We start from the raw sequence: 25,986 nt of genomic DNA, 5'->3' as shown, positions 1-25,986 counted from the left end.
TATATGACTGGGACTTCTGTTGTTGTGGTTAACTCTACGCTGCTCAGCAAGGATCATTTATTGAAATATTTCACGTCTTTTGTTTTGTTTTTCAGGATCCAGAGGCGATAAGGGTGATAAGGGTGATAAGGGTGAGAGAGGCCCAAAGGGGGACCAAGGCCCCGCAGGGCCGAAGGGAGATTCAGGTTCTAGCTCAGTTTCTAGTTCCTCCTCACAAAGTAAAGAACAAGGCCTGAAGGTAAGAAATCTCAAATTTTTGTGAGAGAATCGTTTATTCAGAGACTCCAAACCAAAACAATAATTGTTTTGGTTTTTCGTTTCAGGGAGAAAAGGGTGCAAAGGTAAGTGAGCTGCTGATTTATGGGAACTTATTTCTTTACATTTGTTTTATTTGTGTTTTCTATTCCTCACCAGGGGGACTCTGGGTTTGGATACGCTGGGTCAAAAGGTGAACGAGGTCCTCAGGGGCCTCCTGGTCCTCCTGGTCCCCCAGGACCTGCAGCTGAGGTGGTCAAACTTGCAGAGGGCTCTGTTGTGCACAAGGTGTCTGGACCTCCTGGTCCTCCAGGGTCACCAGGGCCGGCTGGGGCCCCAGGACCTCCAGGAGATGACGGGGAACCTGTAAGTCCATAGAGATAATGTTCTACCAATGAAATATTGAATATCTGTTTCTCAGAGATTTTTTGTTTTTAGGGCGATCCAGGAGAAGACGGGAAATCTGTGAGTTTTCTACAGGATAGTTGGCTAACTTTATTGGATCCATTGGTTGATGGTTTACCTCTATAACATCCTTATCTGGTTTTCAGGGTCCTGCTGGACCACAGGGTGCTCCAGGACTTCCAGGAACCTCTGGTACCAAAGGCCAGAAGGTGTGAAATTTAAACACAAATAATATAACCACGCGTGCTTGTTGAGGGTGATGATTTTTGTTGTCTGAATCTTTCCAGGGTGAGCGAGGAGAAGGTCCACCTGGACCCAGAGGCCCCCCTGGACCTCCAGGACCTGGCACCGCTGATCGTTCAGTATGTACACACTTACATCTTTTCTTTCCAGAGTTCGAAGGAAAAGCAACCAGTCAACTGTATTCTTTACTTTCTAGACATTTGTTGACATGGAGGGCTCAGGCTTTCCAGATCTGGATAAAATTCGGGTATGCTGTTCATCGTAAACCACATTAGAAGAGTTAAGCAGGATAATAACTGGGATTCACTGTCTAGGGTCCTCGTGGTCCCCCAGGTCCTCCTGGCCCTCCTGGGATCCCTGGAACTTCAGTGGCATTGGGACCTGATGGTCCAGTAGCCTTTGGACCTCCAGGACCACCTGGACGAGACGGGGCTCCTGGACTCCCAGTGAGTTTCTCATTTTCTTTTTTGGGGAAGAAAATTTGAAATATTAGTTTATAATACAACAAATATGAGTTTTATGCATCATAAAAGATGATTTTTGAAGTTTTATTCAAACAATGTAATCATTGAACATTTTAAAAAAAGATCAAATGTTTTTACGTTGGAGACAAAATATCGAAGAGTCACCAGAACAACTAAATACTGTGTGTTTTCTGTTTAGGGCCGACCCGGTCCTCCTGGCCCACCTGGACCTCCAGGACCTGGAGGAGAAAAGGTACAGAGTTTAACTTGCACCCAGATGCTAGGTGTGTAGGAAAATGGGGTTCCACAGGGCTGTGATTTGAGTCACTTCAGTTGTATGTATGTATATGTTTCTTGCTGTATTTTTTTTTTTGAAGAAGTCATGGAATATTGCTCATAAATTATCATTAACAAACTCATGGTGATTGAACTGTTTTGAGGGAAATTGTGGTTATTAATGTCTTTCAGGGTGATGGCGGAGATCTCGGACTTCCAGGCCCAGCTGGAGAAAAGGTACTTACTGTATCTTCCGATTTCCCTCCCTGAACTGAGGTTAAAATATTAATAATTTCTGTGGAAAAAGCAACCAGATAGATTCTCTGTTGCTTTCTTGTAGCAAGCTGAAGTGGACTCCAACCCTTTCGATTACCTCTTCTCTTTCTTTGCTCCATCCTCTACGGTGTGTAATGGGTTTTCAGGTACCGGGGTTGGGTTTCTTTACTTTGGCTTCTCAAATGTCAAAGTTTCTGTTTTCTATGCTTTTTTAACCAGAACTTGTTTCATTTGGGTGTAACTGAATCTTCAGCTACTTGCCTTCTCTTCTCAGTGTTGGACATTTTGATTTTCTTCGTATCTGAACAAATCACTTAATTCTATAAATTCCTCTCCTTTTCTAAAAGTCTCTTCTTTTCTTTTGACTGTTATCTGTTAATTGATAGGTGGGCAAAATTAACCAAAAGATATGGCCACACTTTAATGTCAGGTAGTTCAAAAACCCTTTTTATATTATTTTATGATTGTTTTGGTGCTTCAGCAAACAGACGTTCTAAATGTATCCTGGAATTATCAGTTGCAAACCTTTACTCATTTATGTGTGAGACCAAATTAAAGATTGAGCCTTCCTGATTTCACCTGGACAAGTGGTCAATTAGGCTCCATTTCTGTGGACTTCCTCCTGACCATCTCAGTTTGTATCCCGATAAAGACTTTCTGTTAAGACGACATATCAATGCTAAAGAACGACACTTGGACGACTTGGTTCTTGCATTCATAAAAAACGAGAATTTGGTACAACAGAGTCCATAATGCAATCCAGTGGACTCACGCATGTGGAATTCCCCAAACGAGAAATTCTATGAAGTTGGGACTGGCAAAAAGTGGCTTTCACAGAGATCCAGAGATCAGCTGGAGAAACCTCTAATAGTCGTCTGCTGTGGAAATTGTGACCAATTAACCTCTTTTTCAATGAAACATGGGTAGAAGAGCATACAGAACTGCATGTTTTTTAGACTGATTCCTAAATTTGACTACGCGCAAAGTTGGGTGAAACTGTGCAGCTGATATTTCCTGGAAGTATTGAGAACATTTGGATGCTAAAGCAAGAATCATAAAATTTTATAAAATAAGTTTTGAGCTAGCAGATTTTCTAATCCAGCCTTTTTTTTTAACCAAACTAATTTCATGCACTTACTACAAACAGCAAAAGGAAGTAAAAAATGTATTGGTATTTTCTTCCCAATTCAGGGTGCTCAGGGTGACCCAGGAAGGACAGGAACACCAGGACAGACTGGTTTGGCAGGGCTGCCAGGTCCCATGGGACCAGTTGGACCTCCAGGGCCCCCTGGACCACCAGGTCCACCGTATATCATCAGAGATGTGAGTTTCTAGCATTACCAATGGGATGGATCTTGTTTTTGGATTAGATGGTCAAATCAAAGAGAACATAGTTTTAACTTACTTCATCTCCATACAGGGTAGCAAGCTTGGAAATGAAGTGCTAAATGGTTTACCTGGTCTCAGAGGCCCACCTGGACCTCAGGTAACAACGGGTTGTTGATCTTCTGCTTCATACCACTGAACCCTGTCTCAGTCAAACTCTTCATGTGTTCTAGGGTCCAGCAGGTGTCCCAGGGCTACCTGTAAGTACTGTTCACAGTCTTTCAGAAATGTTTCTCCATTAAAGCAGAAATCTGAAGTTTCTTCTCAGAGGGCACCATCTAGAGGCAGGGAAAATGTATTGCACTTTAAGCCCCTCTCCCTTCTTCCATGATTACAGCTGGAAGCAACGCCTCTTGTTCATAAACGCACACCTCTAGCCAGCCAACAGAGCTAAAACATGTTGTTATTTATGAGAAGTGTCGCCAACTCTGCAGGTGGCTTTGCAAAAAATAAATGATAAATAAAAAAGACATATTACTTAAATTATGTTGCAGCAGGGTCAAATTATCACTTTTACAGATTTATAAAATTCATGCATAATTCTTGAGCGGCTTTAAGCTTCAAGTATGGTTTTAACCGCAACATTAAATAATCAACATTTTAATCTGCATTTTTTATGTCCCACCAATATCTATCTATCTATCCATCTATCTATCTATCTATCTATCTATCTATCTATCTATCTATCTATCTATCTATCTATCTATCTATCTATCTATCTATCTATCTATCTATCTGTCTGTCTGTCTGTCTGTCTGTCTGTCTGTCATCTAACTATTTTTAAAGTGTTTTAACAGATAATCCATACTTAGAGTCCAGTTTTTTTGTTTCAATGTTTGATTTAAAGATTTTAGGTTCAGAAGCTAAATAAACAGTGGCAAAAGCCCACTGAAAGTTGATTAGTATTTTAAAATCATATTAGTACATAAATATTTTTGGTTTTTAGGGTAATCCAGGTTTTCCAGGTGATCATGGAATCAAGGGAGCAGAAGGACCACGAGGACCCTCTGGGATCCCAGGAGTGGATGGATACCCTGGACCGCCGGTACTGGATGTTAACTTTATAATTATATTATCTTCACACTGGGCTTTATTAATTAATTATAGTGCATATGTTTCCCTAATTAGACATTTTGGTATTTTTTAGGGTGTGAAAGGAGACAGAGGTGAGAAGGGAGAGACGGTGAGTCACTTTGGTTTACAATTCCCTGTCCTTTCGAAAGAATGCACCAAAATGTTATCATTTTTTCATCAATTCATTACACACGATTGTGATTCATGTTTTATTTTCAATCTAAGAATTGTATGTTCATGCAAAATAATTATATCATAATAATAATAAACAATAATAAATCAAACTTAAAGGTGTACCACAGGGTTGTGTATCTGAATCCCTTTTGTTTTTGCGTGAATTTCAGCCTTTTAAAAAATGTATTTAACATCTATACAAAGGTAATATTGCAAAGGTAATCAGAACATTTTGTTTTTGTTTACAGTAATATACATGAAAAACATTCAAACTGCAAAGCTATGTTTGAATTTGCTCAAATCCAGATGACTCCTGTAGAAGGTATAACATATAAAATCAATAACTCTGGAATACAATTTACTATAAAATAACATCAAAAATAACAATAATTAAAGCTGCAAGCAGCGTCGTTCGGCCCTCGCAGCTCCATGCCGCTCCGGCCTGGCCGGAAGTCTGGTGCACCCAGGCACGTCTGCGGAACGTAAACATCGACCACCCTGACACCAGAAACTGCGAACGGTCTCCTCATCTGCACCTCACTCTGACTCAGCATCTTCTCCGAGCCCACCATTAAAATACACATCTAACCACAAGGGGATACTCTTATCTTTACCACACTGGTGGTATGATGACACAGATCAAGTTTAATGCTATTCTGACCACGTTTCTTGAAGTCATTGAAGGTTAAAATTATCTAGGGGGCACTGTGACCAAGTACAGAAAAATCCCATTGAGGTCAGCTTTGGTTGACAAAGATGGTTTTCTGTTAATTTGGCATCAATCAGACGTTGTGTGTGTTATCTAGAGCCAGAGAGCTGAAAAGGGGTGGAGCTACAGGGGTTTGAACCAACAACCACATCAATGTGTTTGGTGCAGTCGTATGATGACACAAGCCAAGTTTAATGCCATTCTGACCTTGTATTAGGAAGTAATTAATTCTTAATCTTATCTAGGGGGCGCTGTGACCAATTACATAAAAATCCCATTGAGTTCCTCTTAGGGAGTCAAAGATGGTTTTGTGGTAGTTTGGCATCAATCAGATGTTGCGTGTACTTTCTAGAGCCAAAGAGCTGAAAGGGGGCGGAGCTAAAGGAATTTGAACCAACAACCACATCAATGTGTTTGGTGCTGTCATGTGATGACACAAGCCAAGTATAATGCCATTCTGATCTTGTCTTTAGAAGTTGACAAAGTTTGAACCCATCTAGGGGGTCCCGTGACCATTTACATCTAAATCCCATAGAGGTCATCTTTGGTCATCAAAGATGGTTTATTGTTAATTTGTCATCAATCAAACGTTGCATGGGTCATCTTGAGCCAAAGGGGGGGGGGGGGGGGGGGTGAACTAGGATCACTCATCAGAAGTTTCATGGTGATATCTTTAGAAATGACTAAATGGGAGGCAAACATATGGCCAAGGCGGTACGCCTGACTTCGCTGTGCCGCCACAGCCCCATCCTCTTTTGAAAACCTTTTTTGAAACATAAAGTGACGCCAAGAAACACCCACTTGTCTTGTGTTACCAGCTACAAATTTGTGGTGTTTAAGGGAAATCGGGCTATTTGGGACCTATCACAGCAAAACTTGACCTTTTTGGTCATAAGGGGGCAGAGCTTGTGTGATGTCATCATCCGACCATTCAGTTTAGTTTGTGGGTGGATGACGAATGATCACATGAATTTTTGTATCTCTACTCTATTTGAGTATGAAGTTATAGCCATTTATATTTTTTTGGCGAGTAGTCGAAATTCGAGGCCTGGCCACACCCCCTCAGCATATACGAAAAGTCAGTTTTCTTTTTTCTATTTGGTCGCCCATCCCTTCTGAGCAATTTCGCACAAATTTCGAGACTATCGTGCGAAAAATGATCGAGTAAATCAATCAGAAGCAGACCCTAGTAACGGCCAAAACGGGGTCAAAATCACCACTTCAAACCAAAATGGCCGACTTCCTGTTTGATGTTGACCATGGTTGCAAGAGGCTTTTCTGTGTGGGCTGTTGAGTACTACAAGTGTACAAAATTTCATAACTACGATAAACTAAGCTTTATAGAGGGGGGTATTTTTCACATTGTAGGGGGTGCTATGAAGTTAGTTTTATTGCGATTTTTTTTGGGACCTTTACAATACAAATTTTTCACCACGCCTGACATGTGTGCAAAAATTCCAGAGTTTTCGGTTATGTTAAGGCCTCCAAAGAGCCAATTTACTTGGCAGAAGAAAAATAAACAGAGCAGATACAATAGGCCTTCTCAGCGCTTTCGCTGCTCGGGCCTAATTAAAGCCTTAAAGTTCTGATCAAACTAAAGTGTAAACATACTTGTTTAGAATGATCATTTTTCTAGAATGTTGTTTTTGATAGAACATTAAAACCTTTACATATACCTGCTGACCAATCCCGGTTGTGTTTGTCACAGGGTCTTCCAGGCCGAGATGGTGGGCCACCTGGTCCTCCGGGGCCTCCTGGACCTCCAGGAGAGGTCATCAACAGTCCAACAAGAGATGTGAGTCCTGGGTCAAAATGTAGTGAGAGCGTTTAGATATGAAACTAATGTAACCCTCACATATCAGCATGACGTCTCATCACTCTTTAACTAAAACCTTCTCTCACTCATATCCACTAACAGTCAGCACCTGCCTGATTGGTTTGTCACTAACTGACCTAACTTTGTCTTGCTGTAGCTTGAAGAGGTTTATTGGAACGAGGTTGGAAAGGTGAGTGGACGTCCCTCTGGTCCTCTGACTAACATAACTACAATCTCACCGACTAACTCTGTTTGTAAGGCAGGAAGAAGGCTTGATGTTTATTAGCTCTGCTGTTGCTTTCTTTTTCTTAGGGGGGATCAGGTCGATCCGGATTCCCGGTATGTGTGAATAGATTAGTCACTCATTTTGGTGTGAAGGATTACTAAGTTATGAAAGTAATTGTGTGATTTATACATCTTTAAGGGGTCAGTGGGTCAAAAGGGAGACAAAGGAGACGTGGGTCCTCCAGGATATGCTCCAAAGGTAAACTACACTCACAAACACTGGTTGACTGATATAAAATGAAATGTTGCAATTTATGATACTTTCTTTTAGGGAGGTCCAATATTATCAGTCTACCATTAATATCGGCATTTAAATGAAATGTCAGAAAATATCAGTATCAGTTTTTACTACTAATGATGCAACTTTTACACACCATACACATATTATACATAAAAATCTTCAGCTACTTCTACTTTCAAAATATAAAAATATGAAAGATCTGATGTAAAGTTTTTGAGATATTTGGGTTTGTTTAGCACAACTTGTGAAGTAGAAATTGGCCCTATGTAGTGAACGTACGCTGTCCTCGCAACATGTAGCTATGTGCTAACAAACTACGCAAGATCTTCTTATGTGAAGATCTTTATAAATGCTTTATCACCATAGTTGCAATATACAGAAAAATCAGAAATGCATTAGTAACTAATACACAGGTCTTAGATGAGATGGTAGAGTAAAAGTGGTTTTACAAACATCCCGGCTAAGTGTGTACAGTTTATGGCAAGTAGATAACAACTCAAATGTTTTAATGTTGAATCAAATATAAAGTTTGTGGTGGGAACGTTTTTTTGTTAGAAAGTTTCTGTTATTCTATAAAATGTAAAAAAAAAAAATAATTACCAGGAAATACCATAGAAGATTTGTGTTTTTGTGTCGACACGGAGATTTCTCAACTGCATTTCCTAAATGTGTTTCCAGGGCCAGAAGGGCGAACCCGGGATCATCTTTGGACCTGATGGAAAGCCTTTATATCTGGGAGGTCTTGCAGGACAGCCCGTATGTTCACTCATTCAATCACTTCTCCTCAAATGATCCCAGCTTCTTCTTATTCTGTTACATCTTTCATGTGTCGGGAGTCAAACTTGTGAATGAAATCATTGTGACCATTACAGGGTGAAAAGGGGGTTCCGGGCCCAGTTGGACCTCCAGTACGTATTATTTCAAATACTTAAGCTGTATTTGAGCAACAGATTAGTGTGACAAGTATGTATGTTTGTTCAGGGTCCGTATGGTCCACCTGGATTAAAAGGAGAGATCGGTCTTCCAGGTAGACCAGTGAGTATGACATGTTCTTCATCATATTATGTGGGAAAGGGAAGGATTTTTTTCTTGTTTCGTGACATATTGTACATTTTTTACTGTAAAACAATATGAAAAAATGTTTCATCAGCTCTAAAGTTTGCTTCTGATTAATGTGTCAGGGTCGACCGGGATTTAACGGCGCCAAAGGAGAGAAAGGGGATTCAGGAAGTGGATCTGGATATGGTTACCCTGTAAGACACAGATCTATGTCTTCTGTTCAAAAGAACTAGTCAGACACTAATCAGAATTTGTTATTTCTCAGGGTCCCCCAGGTCCACCGGGACCTCCTGGACCTCCTGGTCCACCTTTGTCCGTGGACCGAATTGGCGTAAGTTGAGATAAAAAAAATTAATCAGCAGTTTATTTATCTACATATTTAAAAATTTTAATCTAATTTTCATCAATTTCATCAATCAAAAATCAGATTTGAACTTAAAGAAGTGACATTAAATAACGTTTTGTGTTTCAGGGGTACGATGGGTACCCGAGGAATTATGCTGGTGAGCCTGCTTTAAAAGAATTTAATTTTCGGTCATAAAACTTTATCAAAGAATTTGAAAGCTCATTGCTTTCCCATGTAGACAAACCTCTGGCGTTTAGCTCAATTGTTCTTTTCCATCCAAATAAAATAACCCACAGTTTGATCTACTGATGTTAAAATTCTCAAAGGTGTCCCACAGGGTTCCACATTCGACCCTCTTCTTAATTAATTTCAGTATTTCTAAATTGTATTTTATTTTAACAGCTATTTTAAACACAAGCAATTTAAAAATAAAGTGAAACTGATGGTGTATGACATGATTCTTTTTTTTCACAGAAAAAGGAGAGAAGGGCGATCAGGGACCACCAGGGATGCTTGAAATTTCAGGTAGCATCATCGCACACACAGATATGAATCTCAACAGGAAACATTTAAATTGTTTAAACTAATCAATTATTTCTTTTAGGTTTGGGGGCAAACTTTGATTTGTACACTTTAAAGGTGAAATGCTTTTTTCTCACATTGATGGCTGATTCATTAACTTAAATGTTCAAATCAGAACCATTTTACTGATACTGTTTCCTGTTTCTGTTTGTCCAGAATGAGCTGAAAGGTGAGACGGGTCTGAAAGGAGAGAAAGGAGAACCTGGAGGATATTATGACCCCCGATATGGAGGGAGCGCTGGTGGATCCCCGGGAGTACCTGGACCTCCAGTAAGATCTGTTCATCTGTCCCATATAATCCAAACTTAATGATGCTTAAACATTGTTCTCTGACAAGGGCCCGAGAGGAGAATCTATTGTCGGACCACCGGGACCTCAGGGGCCACCTGGATCTCCAGGAAGAGGCTATGACGGGCGTCCGGGACCACCAGGTCCTCCCGGACCACCTGGCCCATCCTTGTCTGGGCCTTACAGAGGCACGCAGAGTGAGTTGCAATCAAAAAGAGTCAGCTTTTTCAAAATAAACTCAAACCTCTGATTCTCCCTCCAGAGTTTAATTCTCAGAGCTCATTTTATTCTGTTTTAATGGTAGCTATTAGTATTCCTGGACCCCCGGGACCACCTGGAGCTCCAGGTTTACCTGGACATTCTTCAGGGGTGAGTCGTTTTTTTGAATATAAATAGAGGAAAGTCTCTGGCTAAAGAGCAAATGAGTGGTTGCTCTTGTATTTTATTGCTTTGGTGTCTTTAGGTGATGGTGTTGAGGACCTATGAGAGCATGGCGGCCACAGCCAGAAGACAACCTGAAGGGTCGCTGGTGTACGTTATAGACCAAACAGACCTCTACCTACGAGTCAGAGATGGAGTTCGTCAAGTTCAGGTAAAACGTTGTTTTTTATGATTATTCAAAATTCAAAGAAATATAAAAATATTTAGTAGATCCTGAATTTGTGTGTTTCTTTCCCATTTTTCAGCTTGGGAATTACATTCCTTTTCCAAATGCACCTGTGAGTTTGGCTTCTCTCTTCTCTAAGCATGCATATGTAACGCTGTAAATAGTGTAATTTTGTTGTCAAATTCCCATTAAATGTGGGACTGCAACTGTAAGTTCTGTTTTCTTTTGGAAGTTTTATTTTTATATGCTCTTATTGTGAAAATCCACAGCGGAAGTTGGGTTGTGTTTAGTGCCAAATGATTTGGTGCAATCGGTCAGTAGCAACGGAGCTTTTGCTGTGGTAAGTTCTTCTCCTCCCCCCCCAGACAGAAGATTGGTTATAAATATAGCTGCTAGCTTATCATGTGTCTGTTCTAAACAATTGTAATCCATAACTTTATAACAAAGGTACTAAAAAGCGTGATTTTCAACAACACCGTTTTATAAGCGGTTTGCACTTTGAATGCATGGTTATTTGACATTTTATGAATAGCTGCAGATATGTTTTTAACCAATTTTCTGTCTGGGCGGGAGGAGAACTTACCACAGCAAAAGCTCTGTTGCTACTGACCGATTGCGCCAAACCATATGGCACTAAACACAACCCAACTTCCGCTGTGGATTTTCACAATAAGAGCATATAAAAATAAAACTTCCAAAAGAAAACAGAACTTACAGTTGCAGTCCCAAGTTTAACAGGAATTTAACAACAAAATAACACTTACTTTTTATACCGCTACACGTGCTCTGCTTGAAATCTTAAGACACATTATGTTCTCAGGGTGATGAGCTTGGAGCCGTGGAGCCACCTCCCATTGTCCCGTACTCACCAGAATACAACAGACAACCGGCTCAGCCCGATTCCCAATACCCTCTTCAGACAGATCCAAGGTATCCAAGTTATGCAGACCGCTTCAACCGACCAGACGGTCGCTACATAGACCCACGGCAGCCAGTCACGCCCCCACGCAGACCTCCACCTCCTCAGGCTGCCCTCCACAGCCACACATCAGGACCAGCGGTGAGACAAACTAATTGTATGAGAGTTGTTACCAATAATTACAGGTTGTCAGAAGTGGTTAACCCACTCAGGAGGCGGTTGTGGAAAACTTTCTAAAGGGCCTTTGTTTGAAGAAAAATAAAGAGCAAGTGGTTTTAGACAAGAGGACCAAAACCACCATTTATATAAATGTTGCTGCAGCCGGCAGGGTTAGTGCCAGATAGGGTTGTCACGGTAACCGGTATAGCGGTAAACCCCGGTAAAAAAGTTGACAATAAAAATAACCGTCCAGTTTTTAAAAAACTATATTATCTCGGTGGGTTTACCGTGGCCGCGGTTTCGGCGCGATGACCCTTACCAGCCACCGTCGCTTCAGCTGAAGTTCCCGCGGTGCGCACACGCACTTTTTAATTTTCAACGGCACCAAAACTTTGAAGCTGAAATAATGGCCGAAGGAGGAGACGGCAGCGCCCAGGACATCCAACAGCCCTCAAAGAAGACTAAATCGGAAGTATGGGCATATTTTGGATTTCTGAAAAATGCTGAGGGACAGTTAATAGAAGACGGCTATCCCGTTTGCAGAACGTGCAGGAAACAAGTGTCTGCAAAAGGCAGCAACACTTCGAATCGAATGGCACATCTGCGTGACCATCACCCACGTCTCTACAGCCAGTGCAAGGTAAGTTAACATTAGCATTTTAGCTTAAATGCATGACGTGAGGACTTTTGGTTGAGGTAGAATGCAACGAGTCACTATATACTGCAGCCGCAGCGTCCTCTGCCAGCATTTAAACCGTGTCACGGACACCCTGTTGCTGGATGAAGCATCTTATTTGTTGATGATGAAGAGAAATATACAATTAGTTCCTTGTCATTGATTTGTTTACTTATTCAATGCCATTTATACTTGAACATTTGGATTTGATTACATAGTGTAGTAGTTATTTTAGTAATTTGTTTAAAGTGGCTATTTGTTTTAAATACATATTTTTTAAGGTTGACTTGTACAGTGCTCAAGTCAAGTGTGGACTGGAGTTTTAGATTTTCATTTTGATAATGAAGAAAACAAGTATATGAGAAAACAAGTGGTGTTTCTTTGATTTGTTTACATATTGTTTATGTTTTGAATGTTTGGATTTGTATAATTTAAACCTGCACTGACTACTGTAACATGTTCCAGAAAAATAAGCTATTTGTTCCTTTACTTGTGAAAAGTTGCACTTTTGCTAAGGCTTTGTGTTATTTTAGGTTTAATAAACACTGTTAAACCTTTTCAGAACTATTTCAGTTTGTGTAGAACAGGACTATCAATGCTTTCTGAACATATGCAACACCGTTTAAAAAATACCGCGATAATACCGAAAACCGTGATAATTTTGGTCACAATAACCGTGAGGTTAAATTTTCATACCGTGACAACCCTAGTGCCAGATATCTGTTTATGGTGACTTACATCCAGTGTTGGGAGTAACGCGGTACAAATGTAATTAATTACTGTAATGCATTGCTTTTCACTGTAATGTGGTAATGTAAGGCATTACAGGCAAAGTAAATGGTAATAGTTACTCGGTACAATTGTCAGTAACACAGTAATTACGATGTATTAAGCCCATAATCACGATGTGGGTTTCTTAAAAATTTAAATTGCGGGAAGCCCAAAAAAAAGTTCCAGTATCCACATATATGACGTCATTTATGGACTCAGCATTCTATGAGCAGAGAGGACGCAGCAGTAATGGCTCAAATACTCCAGCTGCGTCCTGCGTGCGGCCGCTGTTATATTCACAAAATCGCTCACCAAAACAAAACAATTCACTCGCGATCGTTCATATCAGCCCATATTCTCTGGTGCTTTCTGTACTTTTCTGACGTTTTTTGCCTCCACTGAGTTCATAATCTGTGCCCCGGTGATTTCAACTCATTGCTGCTGGAGCGTGATGTAGGTAGATCCCTTGGCTGATTAGTTAGAAAGTAGAAAATCTAGGAAACATTTTTTCTGGAAGATGGAGAAAACATGCAGCATGCAGGAAGGTTGGAGAGAGAAAGGGCAGGAAATTATTCAAATAAAATCATCAAGAAAACAAAACAAAGTGTTTGAAAAGAAAAAAAGTATGTAGATTTATCCTCAATACACATTTTTACCAGTGAAAAGCAATAATATATAAGCATTTAATATTTATACATGTGATAGAATCAGATCACCCCAGAAGTCAGTCCCACATCCAGGGCCGTGTCAAGGCATTTGGGGACCAAGGCAATATAGGCTTGGAGCCCCCACCACCTCACTCCCTGCTCAGTTAATATAAGATGGCAGCGTGCTGAGAGTACAGATTGTTGTTGCATTTATTTAATAAACAATCATTTTAAAGCACTGTTATTATATCTGACTGTTTTTAACAGCAGTCCTAGCTCAGACACCACATCACTTTCCACATATATGTCATGAGCTCACTGAGCGTCAGATTACCAGATTCATATTGAAGTTGTTTTGGTGAAAGTAACTTAAAGTAATGCAAAAGTAGTTAAATGCCTTACATTTTAAAATCAGTAATGAATTACTTCAAAATGAGGGTAACTAGTAAACATTACAGTTTTGAAGTAACTTGGCCAAGACTGCTTACATCTCATAAAGCAGGAAACCAAAAGCCCCAGCGAGACCATCATCACTTTTTATGTTTTACTCGTGTTCTTTTATTGAAGGTCTCTTTCACTGAGAAACCACGCTGTTCTTCTTTTTGAAATGTGATTGGTCATTCTGAGTTTCACATCATCGTCAAAATCATCTTCAACCCCATCGACCTGCATTAACCGCAGAAAGAAAAACTACAACTCATGGACTTGCCCATCTTGGCTGGTGACCATGTGAAGAGGAGAGTAGAGCACGTCCCGTCTAGTAGAAGCTAACCGTTAGCATTAGCAACTCCATCACACGGCTGAATTTCATCAGGCATGTGTAATTAGTGGAGATGAAACATCAACGTTGCATTTTTTACCTCCAAAAATATTTTACAATATTCTGAGTTTTGTTAACAAAGACAGTGGAAGAGGCGCATCGCTGTAGGGCTGGGCGATGTGGCCTAAAATCAATATCACGATACATTGAGGATTTCACCTCGATATCGATAAATGGACGATACCTACAGGTAAACGCAGAAACAAAAGTTGTCCACTAGATGGGGCTGTCACATGTTTTACGTTGACTCACATTTTTACGTGACTCAAGGCGGTAAAGCTTCTTAAAGGGACATGAACGTGGCCAACATGCACACATCTAGGGATGGGTACCTTTGTCATTTGAATCGATTCGGTACTAATTCCCGGTACCTAGGAATCGATACCGGTACTTAACGGTACCAATTTTAGATACTTTTGAGTGTTTAATATTTTAATTCTCTTTTATAATTAAATATATATTTTTCTCAAAATATAACCATATTTGCTAAATATCACGATAAATAACATACAACTGTTTGTATTTTAACATCGTCCTTGTAGTTTTATAAGCTGATAATTAAACTGAAGCAAACATCTACTGTGAACTAAATTTACTGTGTATCTTCATTCCTTTTGCCGTCCTTTTTCATTTGATTTTTCCTACTGGGAAGTTAGAATTTCCGAGGAGAAAGCGAACGCACCATTAGCTGATAACAATCGTGGCAATGGAAGCTAATTTATCAAGCTAACGTTATCTTAAACAGTTTATTTAACTGCTGGAGCAGATTAAAACGATGATGCCTCACACTTAGATCATTGTCACTGGTTTCATCTTCACCCAATCACCCGTCGCATTTAGTAAAGTGAAGCCAAACTTAAGAGCGCGTTCATGTTCTTCTAGTCAAAAATTCGGAGTTCAGAGGAGAGAGCGAACGCACCATTAGCGAAACGGTAGCTAACATATCAAGCTAACGTTATCTTAAACATTTTATTTACCTACCGGAGCAGATTAAGATGAGGATGTCTCACTTAGATCGTTGTTGCTGGTTTCATCATCACCAGTTACATTTAGTGAAGTGGACCCAAGCTTTAGCGTGCGTTCTTTCTACCATGCTGCTCTGTTTACAACTGGCTCGCAGCGACCAACGACATAACGCTCTTGCGCATGCGCAGCTGTCTAGGCAAGTTCTCGTTATGAAGGACGAGTACCGAAACGATGCACCGTTTCAAATGATGTGAATCGGTGCTCAGTCGGTACTATGGAATTCGGTCGGTACCTTAAAAAATACCGAATTCGGTACCCATCGCTACACACATCTTTTCATTTTTTTATTATCAAATTTATTGACTTGGGGAAATGATCTTGATAAGAAATGATCTTGATAAGAGTCAGAAATTTCGATAACGGTAACTTTTCTATGTCTTGCCCTTTCTATGTCTTGCCTAGCATGGACGCAATATTTCCAAAGTCAAGTTTTGACCCCTGCTCTTTTCACCGTCCTAAAACAATATTAGGCTATATTAAGTAGACACTGGTTTGTGTTGAAGCCTGTTTCCCATTAGAGCATACTGTAAATACCCCCCCCCCCCCCCCACACACACACACACACACACACAAACACTTCTAAAGTCAAAACTACATCCATGGCTGTTAGGCGATCAGAGGCAAGATGTTTGCTAGTACAAATATTAATGAATAAAATGCGTAATCGTGCCCCCCCCCCACCCCACCACCCACCCCCTCCCCTTCCCCATGCCTTTGACAAACTTCCTACGCTACTTTGTCTCAAAACAGAGGCTGCTCATGTTTTAAGTGGTTGGGATATTCTGATAAATTTGGGCACTTTAACATTTTAAAAGTTTCTTCCTTCACAACTTTAAGAGCATAAATGAAACCATTTGTTGTTTTTGTCTAAATATGCAACATAGTTCAAACATGTCTCCCCAGCTGCACCTGATCGCCCTGAACAGCCCCCACTCCGGCGCCATGCGGGGTAATTCCGGCGCTGACTTTAAGTGCTTCAGCCAGGCTCAGGCCATCGGGCTGAAGGGGACGTTCCGAGCATTCCTGTCTTCCAAACTCCAGGACATCCACAGCATCGTCCGCAGGGACGACAGGGAAAACGTGCCAATAGTGAACCTGAAGGTAGCTGAGCTGAACAGCTCCACGTTAAACCTCTATCGAGAGTTTGTGTTTGGCTGATTGTTGTGTGACTGTTGACAGGATGAGGTTCTGTTTGATAACTGGAACGCCATCTTCAGCGATGGCAGGATGAAGGACAACGTTTCTATCTACTCCTTCAATGGAAAAGACGTTGTCAGAGACGATACCTGGTGAGGAGATGATCCAAATGTAGAGATAACTCAACCAAAGCGTCTCTATAGCTGTTGTTTCTTTTTTGAGGCCGGAGAAGATGGTGTGGCACGGGTCGACCAATGGAGGTCAGCGACACCTCGACAGCTTCTGCGAGTCGTGGCGCGTGAGCGATCGGGCGGTGACGGGCATGGCCACGTCGCTGAAGAGCGGCAGCCTGACGCAGCAGACCTCCAGCAGCTGCTCTAGCTCCTACGTGGTGCTGTGTGTGGAGAACAGCTACATCGGCCACGCTTAAACACACACACACACACACACGCACACACACACACACACACACACACACACACACACACACACACACACACACACACACACTGATCCGTCTTTACAGGCTATTTGTAAATATGATTGTTAAAGATTTTGACTATGTTGACCCCTCCTACATGGTGCTACACAGAATCAATCCACATGTTGAAGTTTTAGTCTCAAAAGCAAAGTAGACACACCGTAATCGCCTGATCTTCCATTAAATCTTGTTTACAGGCGCCACCATTTTGTACTTTTGTCTGCACTCTGTGGGTCCGAAAGTCCCGCCTACCCACGCTCACCCCTCCTTATTGAATAGTTAATTATAGCTACCTAAGGAATGTCTGAAAACACAGAGCAACAAGGTAAGAACAATGTGAATCAACAGAATCTGAAACTTGGAAAAAGTATGATCCCATGGAGGGGGCGAGGCTTAAACGTACGACTTTGAACTGTGGCTTCACTCCAAGCAGTATTTGTGCTACTGGATGTAACATTCAGATTTTATTTCTGAACTTATAAAGTGTGAGTTGTTTTTATTAACGTGTGTTTTCACTCCTTTACACAGTTGACTGTAACATCACGAGGATCATCCTTTACAAGAGAGGATGTTTTTACCGATAACAAAGTGATATTTATTTTTATAAACTGCTTTTTTTTTTACTCTGACTGTAACGTGTGATGTGAGTGCCTTCACAGGTAGGAGTTTGTGCACACAGCAAGTATAAATAAATGTATGTACAGAAATCTGACAAGGATTTAGCCATTAAATGTGTTGATCAGGTTTATCTCGTTACTTCTGCTGTAGCTGGTCTGTATGATGGCAGCAGGTTGGAATGTGGGTAAATAAACCTGTTGGAAACATGGTGTTGCTGCTCATTTTAAAGAGGAGAATGATTTTAACACCTTATACTGACCCAGGTGTTATTGTTCAACATTCATGTGTTGATCAACAAACAACAGGCTGGACTCCACCATTCTAGCTAGCTAAACTTCAAAGGTAAGTGTATTTGCTATTTTAACTTGCTTCTTGCTCGGTCCATGCCCTTATTGTCCTTTTTATAAGCCTTTTAAGTTACAACACCTTGGTTTGGAGGACCAAGAGCTCCTCAGTGGACAGAAACAAGAAATATTAAATACTTCCATCCATAATTCCATCTTTAAAGGGAGACTAGGCAGTTTTGGCTTGCTTTAGCTCCCCCTAGTGTCAATTTGTAGAACCAAAAGCAAAACTTATCTCCTTGCTGTGCGTTCGTCTTTTTAACACCGTAATCTAACAGCTGAAATGTGTCCCCAGCCTTCATTAGTGTCTACAGGAGTGATTCATCGCTAAATAAAAAATAAGCTTTGTGCATGATGTGGAAGCAGACTGCAGTAAGTTCCAAGACAAGACCGGCAATCTGAAGTAGCGAGTAGAATATTCTGTCCAAAGGGGGCGTTGGGGCTGGGTGGCCTCTCATTAACCCTAATAAGGGCCATTTCAGCGCATACGGCTCAAGAAAAAATATTTAAAAATATGAAAATTTGCAAAGTACCCCTTTAAAAAAATCATATAATAAAGATTTTACATTTAATAAAAGCATAAAAAACATAAATTATTGAAAATAAAAATGAGTTTTTAACAAAGTTTTTAACTGAAATTATTATTATTATATCATGTTATGCGGCTCATGTCATCACTTTATAAGCCTCGTGATACCTAGTCATAACAAAGACGACCAGATTCGATTACGTCATCCTAGAGAATCTGAACCAGACACACGCACTCACACACACGCACCAACACAACATCCGAATCCATTCTCATCCATCACAGAGTAGTCCTGGTAGATTGTTTAGAATTTATAATTCAGAAATTAAAGATTCTCAAACGATCCCATCTCTCTCTCTTTTATTGTCTCAAAGTCAATACAGAGTGTTTAATTAAACTCCCTGATGATAAAAACAGCCTATTCTTCTGTTTATAAAAAGTGAACTACTAACACTGTATTAAAATACAACTTTGGTTAGTTACATCACTTTGATTCCATTACACAGTACATCAGGAATTACTGTAAATGTCAAAAACTCAAAGCAGTTCATGGTAAATCATTTTACAACAGATACACACAAATAATGCATGACTGAGAATAACGCCTTTTATTTCCATATGTATATATACACGTATGTACACATATACTACTTCATAGCAGTGTCCCGTGTAAATTTCCCTTAAAAAATTGGTTTAAAAATAGTTTGATTCAATATCAAACTAAGAAAAAGCAAAAGAGTTCAAAAGTACAACTTTGTTAGAAACAACCAGCACATAATTAAAAGTTATTGACAAATTTGAGCTCAACAATGAAACGGAGACATAATAAGCAAAGTGTGTAACTAAAGTCCTGTCATGGCCAAAAGGCTTGCTAAATACTATTTATTACTAAAGGCAAGGTAGCATTATTTGTATAGCACGTTTCACACACAGAGGCAATTCAATGGGCTTTCCATTAACGAGAATAGTGAGAACAGTACAAATGAACACGACAGCACAATTAAAGAACAAAAATAGATTAAACCAGAAAAAAAGGCAAAGGTAAAGTAAGTCAGTGCAAAAGGTGCAGCATAAGAGACTTTCATTCAAAGGCTGATGAATACATGGAAGTTTTCAATTTTGATTTAATAGTTACTAGAGTTGGGGCAGATTTGAGGTCATGAGGAAGCCGGTTCCATCTGTGAGCAGAAAAGAAGCTTCACCTGTTTGGTTCTGACCCGGTTCTACCAGCTGACTGTTTCCTAAGGATCTCAGAGCCCTGCTGGGTGTGCATACAGAAAGGAGATCAAACATGTATTTGATCCCATGCCATTGAGTGATTTATAATCTAGTAGTAGCACTTTAAGAACAAGAGTGACGTGCTTGGTTCTCTTGCTCTTGTTAAGACTCTAGCAGCAGCATTGTGAATACGCTGCACTATAAAGCTATCAATGTGATTAAACTTTAAGTCCCACTATTTCACACGGGTGTGTGAAATTTGCTATCCACATTTGACCCATCCCCTGGGGAGGCGGTAAGCTGCAGCAGTGGCTGCGCTCGGGAACCATTTGATGGACGTTTAACCCCCCAATCCAATGCCTTAATGCTGAGTGTCAAGAAAGGAGGGTCTCATTTTTGGAAAGTCTTTGGTATGACCCGACTGTGGATTTGAATCCATAATCTGCCAGTCTCAGGGCGGACACTCATAACACTAGGCCACTGAGCTGGCCTAGTGGGTGCTGCTAGTAGGGGTATTGGACAAGAGTCTGGTTGCTATAGCAACATTAGCACTGCTTCACAATAGTCAATCAAAACCAATGAAACTAGTTCACAGTGTTCTTTTAAATAGCCTGAGATAATCTATTAAATAAAACAAGGAACTGGGTCCCATGATCATTTGAGGAAACTGTTCCTGATGTTCTGGTCTCTTACTTCCTCAGAGCCCTGGCCCACATCATGTGCACCTCCTAGAGGCACCATTGAGAGCACTTAGTCCAGCAGCATCACTGTGTGGTATGGCACAATCACGTCCTGCTGCTTAGTGAGAGCTGCAGAGATGGTCGTTAGTGCCCCTCCTCCCACCCACCAGCTTATGATTCAAGTTGATCACGACTGAACAGAACCGACTGATGCCCACAAAGTCGCAGCACACAATGTTGACCCCCTCCCCTTCAGGTCCAGGTCGCTGCTCGGCGGTCCATTTGAGCAGTGGCAAAAGCGCCTTCATCGTCATCGTCCTCAAGCTCTGGAGAGGATGGAGGAAGATGTAAAATGCATTCTCTGTCAGGTTCAGACCGCAGACGTAAAAACCATCTGGGGAACCAAATGGAACAAGACACTGTTAAAGAAGTCACCAACTCAACCGTTTAGATTATATCTATCAAGATTGATGAGCTAACGGCTAGTCTGAGGACCAAAGGGTGTTTCTGTCATCTTAAAACATCACTAATCTACTAAAGCTTATATAAAACCAGATTAGATAGTTTAACTTGAAGAAAATGTTCAACTTCTTTCTTCTCTTCAGCTTCCGACGGCCGCGGTTCCATCAGCTGTGAGGGTAACAAGCGTGTGATGATTGATTTGGACCTAATTTATTGGAGCTCTTGGGGCTGTTTTTTTAAACAGCAGCAACACAACATAGTCTTGGCTGCAATCAGACTAGCTGGTCATTTCGTTTTAATGTATGTTTAAAGCCCCTTCCGCAACCCACGCAAATGCCCAAGGTGCTGAACACAACACAGATAAAACATGAAACCATCAAATAAAACGTAACAATCATAAAACCATTATAGAAACAGTAAAAGAGAGAAGTTGGAATAGACAATAAGATACAGCAAAAGGAATAAGAGGCCGGGGCAACAAAACCAAGTAAAAAATGCTAATCCTGGAATGCCTCGACATAAAAGTGAGTCTTCATGCGAGTCTGTTTGATGCATCAATCCACTTATAAATAGCAGAAATGCTTACGTTCTAAAATTATTGAAAATGTCCCTGAGTGAAAACCAACCTGGTCTTCCCTGGTGTATCTTTGCATCTAGATAATCGATCACCGTCTTTGGATCTGGGCTATCGGCGTACCTATAGAGAGAGCGCCCCCATGAGGACAGGAAGTTCAGTGTTACAGTATCACAGCTGACTCTGAGATGAGAGGAGATATTACAAGATACCAGTAAGGGATCCCAGACCACAACTCAGGATGCTGCTGCACCACCTGCTGGTTGTCATAGGCGACAATCACCTGCTGACCTTTGGACCAACAGGAATGCAGAGTAGAAACGTCCTGCATATCAGGAGGGCACAAAGGGTCAGATTTTACAGTCGGTTAGCTCAAAAACCCTTTGAGACAATTTTTAGAAAAAGTTCTTGTAGTAATTTAGTCTCAGTGTGTCCAAATGACATTTCAGTTTGTTTGGATTTTCTTAAAGAAGCATTATGGAAGTTTGACAGCCAAAACATGTATAGAAACAATAAATTTCTTCTTCATACATTCTCCTGCAATACCCTGGTCCTGTAGAATGAGCTCTGGCATTTTTACTGTGATTGCCTGTTTTTCTGTAAAATCACAGAAAAAGAGAGATGCTCGGGTCGAGCAGGCTGCTTCATGCGTGTTCACACTCAGGCATAGCCCGTAGCATTTGCTATCCGTAGCTTTCGCTGTTCCTAATGCCTAGTGATGAACCTAGCTACATTTCTGAGGACCCTTAGCTACTTTCTGTAGAACTTTCTTCTAGATATTTCCTGCAAATTAGCAAAAAAATAGCCATTTTCGCTCCGAACCGTTCTTTGAACGTTGTTTCAGCTGTCATCAAGGATATAAATTTTACAGATACAAAGGACATCACTGGCGCTTAAGCTCGCCTAGTAAGACGTCGGACTCCAGAGCAGAAGAACTGGGTTTAATTCTGGATGTGAACATAGTTTATTTGGAGTTTTTTTTACATTAATGTATATTTTTGTACAGTAAGATGCCCAATTTTTTATTTGAGACTCGCCGAACGGCATTGAATTCACAGATAAAAAAAGATGTGGGTTCAACTTTCATTTTGGAACAATTTTTCAAGCAAGGGAAGGGAATGATCTGAGCATGCAGGAAGACTGACCCATCATAAACCTTTGTCGGCTGTGCTGAAGAGAAAGGTACAGAACCAAATTATTCAATTAATTAGCTGCACGTTCTCCTGTCCTCCGGGCCACACGCACACACACACACACACACACACACACACACACACACACACACACACACACACACACACACACACACACACACACACACACACACACAAGGGACTGTCTCGGCTGTTATTTTCATTAAGGAGTGTGCACGTACAGCATGCGTGCCTCGTGGACGAGCCTACTATTGAAGCTGCCGTTACGCTTTTGGCCTGAGGGGGGCAATCGCGAGCATAAAAATTCAAAACTACGTAAAGTCCCTTTAAAGAGACATTTTGTTCTAGAATTTTACGCGAGAGCCAAGCCCTTCAATTCCCGTGAGGTGATCCAGAAGCCGAGGCATTCTGGATTACCTCAAATGTCATTTCTAATGTTTTGTCACCATCATGCAAATTTCTAGTTTTGTACCTGTGGGGAGAGGAGCTTCCTGCCGAAGAGAGAGATCATGAACTCCACCAGATGTCTGTGGTCTTCATCAGTCAGAGATTGAAAGTGAGAGCAGGAAAGGATGACAACCTCTTTAGGATGAGCGTCCAGCCACGTGTCGAGTTCACCCAGAGCCTCCTACATTATAAACACACCAATCAGCCAGAAAAATACACGAGACTAACTAGAACTCATTAGAATTACCTTGACCGTCATTAGTGTGTAGATGCCGTGGGCAAAGAAGAGTTTGCTGCTCCCTGCGGGCTTCTTGGCGATCCGCAGGTCTAAGAACCGAATTCCCAGATCACACTGATCCCTGAGGATGGATTGCTGCACCCAAATAGAGCAAATTTCTTATTAGGATTCATCAGTAAATAGATTGTTTTGTTTGTGGAGATGAACATAAAATACTGATATTTAATTACTTCCAAATACACAAATATTCACTACTTCTTTGGACAAAAACCAGGAAGAACCAAGTATTAGATTGAATGAAGAGGTCATTGATGAACTGTGAACAATTGTGGCATTTGAAAATCCCTTGTGGTGTCCCCCAAGGGTCAGTATTTGGTCCCAAACTGTTTATTGAGCAGTAGCTCAACAGGTAGAGCGGGCTGTCCAGTAATCGGAAGCTTGCAGGTTCAATCCCGGCTCCGGACAGAGAATTCTGCTGTTGGAGAATTCTGCTGTTGTGTCCTTGGGCAAGACACTTAACCCACCTTGTCTGCTGGTGGTGGTCGGAGGGACCGGTGGCGCCTGTGCTCGGCAGCCTCGCCTCTGTCAGTGCGCCCCAGGGCAGCTGTGGCTACATCGTAGCTCATCACCATCAGTGTATGAATGTGTGTGTGAATGGATGAATGATACACTGTAGTGTAAAGTGCTTTAGAGCCTTACTCTGAGAGGCGCTATACAAGTGCGGGTCATTTATAATTTATTATGTACATCAGTGACTAATGCAAAGTAAGTTTCATTTACAGATTAAACAAATGTGTTTTACTCAGGACATAATTTGGTTTTGGAATACTGGAACAGAGACACAATAATAATTTCACTTCAACGAGGCAAATGTAAACGAGGTGGCTGAAATCAACACTTTTATGGTAAAAAGTAAACAAAAAACATGAAAACCTCAAAAGTGTCAAGAACATTATTGCGATTAAACTAAGTTAAATATACTGTTAAGTAGTAGTTCTCCCATCTCTAATAATTATACAAGTACAAACAATCAACAAGCAGGAAAATTTTCAGCAGGTTTCCAGTCAAAGGGAACTGGGTTAATTGTGGTTTTCGAAAATTCAAAGAAGTTTTTGGTAATTTGTATATTTTGTGGATGTTATGAAGAGACCAAAGAATATCCAGTAAATAATTGCATAAAAAGAGATACAGGTGTGATTTTAGCTGATGTAATTAACCTTTTTGTTTTTTATTATGATTATTTTCACATTTATAGAAATATAAATACAATACAGCTGTTGTAAATAAATAAAACACCAGGGGAACTTGCACTTTATGTAGAAGAGGTGGGACTGAATCCATTTATAGTTACTTCTCATCCCTTTCCTGAGATGTAGATACATATAAATTCTTTGTTCAAAACTTTCTTTTTTATTGAACTTGTATTATTTTAATAATATTTTCTAGTTTAGAGCTGTACTTTGCCAGTTAAGTTTATTTAATTTTAGGTAATAACAGATTTACACGTATGTAAATAACAACAGTGTAGAAAAACAGAAGTTAGTTTCTGATTCACAAATGAATAAAGACTTTGATTCTTATATTTCTGACCATCTTTACTAAATTTTGACTGTATAACTACTGAGTGTTCAAACATTATATTATACTTTTTAAAGTCCGTTAAAATGTGAGCGCTTTAAAGCTTAAAGAAGTTTTATGGTGGTCCTGTAGAAAAGCAGCAAAATGCTCAAACCTTAGACTTACCAGACAAAAACTGTGGTTTAGAGATAGTGGTTTTAGTGCAGAATTATATAATTCTGGTTTGAACTGTTTAAATGTTGGGAGTTTTTCAGTCAAGCTGGTAATAAAAAGCGGAATCGTCCTTTAACCAAACTGAAGCCAACTTCAGCGTTGTAGGAGGACAAAAACAAATAAACCTGCCGCACCTGTCCGAACAGTTCTGGGACCTGGGGCGTACCTGTGTGGCCGACCAGCGGTAAATGCAGGGCCGGGTCCAGCAGGGGAAGAGCCGGTCGACGAGTCTGAGGAGGAAAGGCTCCGATCTGACGATCGGGGAGGAAATGTCCAGGCAGAAGGCCATGCTGTCATGGCTCCCTGTAGGAGTTATCAGTTTCAGCATTTAAGGATTTGTATTTGAGGTGCTTAAAAAGTTATGGATGAGTTGTTACCGGGGATGGCCAGGTTCCACAGCGGGACATCCAGCAGCTCTTCCGGGAGAAGGGACATCCAGTCCGCGTGTCCTCCGACCAGCGACGTGTCCTCCATCTCTAGAAATATTCACCCTGTCTCACAAACTCAACAGTAAGCTTTATTATTCATATTTGTTCCAGAAACGACGTACAAACTTCTCCGCATAATTAGTCCTTTTCCGGGTTTAAACTTCAAAATAAAAGCCGAACAAAGAGAGTAACAAAGACTAAGTTGGATCAGATTTTTTAACTTGAATGTTTCGTTTCGTTTTATTGAGATCCTCATTCGCTTCTGCCTAAATGCAGATGCTAGTCTTCTTGGGGTCTCATACATTTTCATACAATGATTTACTTTACACGCACACGCGCGCGCGCACACACACACTGTATGAAGTATACATAATGTATTTA

At 40.7% G+C, this 25,986-nt stretch overlaps 2 protein-coding genes across 5 annotated transcripts in view; one reads left to right on the top strand and one right to left on the bottom strand.

Annotated features, from left to right (window-relative positions):
- The window catches only part of LOC107377193 (collagen alpha-1(XVIII) chain), a 73,473-nt gene extending 56,375 nt beyond the window's left edge, over window positions 1-17,098 (top strand). For 2 of the 4 annotated variants that reach the window (XM_070547273.1, XM_070547266.1), the window contains exons 9-45: window positions 96-238; window positions 324-341; window positions 415-621; window positions 694-720; window positions 807-869; window positions 948-1,022; window positions 1,100-1,150; window positions 1,218-1,349; window positions 1,567-1,620; window positions 1,836-1,880; window positions 1,984-2,046; window positions 3,111-3,242; window positions 3,340-3,405; window positions 3,479-3,505; window positions 4,252-4,350; window positions 4,453-4,488; window positions 6,971-7,057; window positions 7,236-7,268; window positions 7,391-7,417; window positions 7,503-7,562; window positions 8,283-8,360; window positions 8,477-8,512; window positions 8,586-8,639; window positions 8,786-8,857; window positions 8,929-8,994; window positions 9,136-9,166; window positions 9,484-9,534; window positions 9,614-9,648; window positions 9,748-9,861; window positions 9,929-10,076; window positions 10,184-10,248; window positions 10,343-10,471; window positions 10,566-10,598; window positions 11,307-11,546; window positions 16,408-16,605; window positions 16,684-16,793; window positions 16,864-17,098. In XM_070547273.1, the coding sequence (XP_070403374.1) occupies window positions 96-238; window positions 324-341; window positions 415-621; window positions 694-720; window positions 807-869; window positions 948-1,022; window positions 1,100-1,150; window positions 1,218-1,349; window positions 1,567-1,620; window positions 1,836-1,880; window positions 1,984-2,046; window positions 3,111-3,242; window positions 3,340-3,405; window positions 3,479-3,505; window positions 4,252-4,350; window positions 4,453-4,488; window positions 6,971-7,057; window positions 7,236-7,268; window positions 7,391-7,417; window positions 7,503-7,562; window positions 8,283-8,360; window positions 8,477-8,512; window positions 8,586-8,639; window positions 8,786-8,857; window positions 8,929-8,994; window positions 9,136-9,166; window positions 9,484-9,534; window positions 9,614-9,648; window positions 9,748-9,861; window positions 9,929-10,076; window positions 10,184-10,248; window positions 10,343-10,471; window positions 10,566-10,598; window positions 11,307-11,546; window positions 16,408-16,605; window positions 16,684-16,793; window positions 16,864-17,071 (3,113 nt within the window). In that variant the 3' untranslated portion in view covers window positions 17,072-17,098. The remainder of the gene's footprint in view (window positions 1-95; window positions 239-323; window positions 342-414; window positions 622-693; window positions 721-806; window positions 870-947; window positions 1,023-1,099; window positions 1,151-1,217; window positions 1,350-1,566; window positions 1,621-1,835; window positions 1,881-1,983; window positions 2,047-3,110; window positions 3,243-3,339; window positions 3,406-3,478; window positions 3,506-4,251; window positions 4,351-4,452; window positions 4,489-6,970; window positions 7,058-7,235; window positions 7,269-7,390; window positions 7,418-7,502; window positions 7,563-8,282; window positions 8,361-8,476; window positions 8,513-8,585; window positions 8,640-8,785; window positions 8,858-8,928; window positions 8,995-9,135; window positions 9,167-9,483; window positions 9,535-9,613; window positions 9,649-9,747; window positions 9,862-9,928; window positions 10,077-10,183; window positions 10,249-10,342; window positions 10,472-10,565; window positions 10,599-11,306; window positions 11,547-16,407; window positions 16,606-16,683; window positions 16,794-16,863) is intronic. The other 2 variants (XM_070547269.1, XM_070547268.1) reach the window with 2 other exon arrangements.
- A 1,858-nt stretch (window positions 17,099-18,956) lies between these two features.
- On the bottom strand, window positions 18,957-25,688 carry LOC107377194 (PI-PLC X domain-containing protein 1). Its single transcript, XM_015946657.3, has 7 exons — window positions 25,555-25,688; window positions 25,344-25,480; window positions 23,396-23,521; window positions 23,174-23,329; window positions 21,760-21,872; window positions 21,600-21,670; window positions 18,957-20,905 (listed from the first exon to the last, which is right to left on the bottom strand). The coding sequence occupies exons 1-7, from the start codon at window positions 25,649-25,651 to the stop codon at window positions 20,631-20,633; spliced, it is 975 nt and encodes a 324-aa protein (XP_015802143.3). The 5' UTR covers window positions 25,652-25,688; the 3' UTR covers window positions 18,957-20,630.
- Between the last annotated feature and the right edge of the window lie 298 nt (window positions 25,689-25,986).

The sequence above is a fragment of the Nothobranchius furzeri genome, chromosome 2 (genome assembly GCF_043380555.1).
Source record: "Nothobranchius furzeri strain GRZ-AD chromosome 2, NfurGRZ-RIMD1, whole genome shotgun sequence".
Lineage (NCBI taxonomy): Eukaryota > Metazoa > Chordata > Actinopteri > Cyprinodontiformes > Nothobranchiidae > Nothobranchius > Nothobranchius furzeri.
Note: the sequence above shows the minus strand (reverse complement) of the source record. Positions and strands in the feature narration are given on the sequence as shown.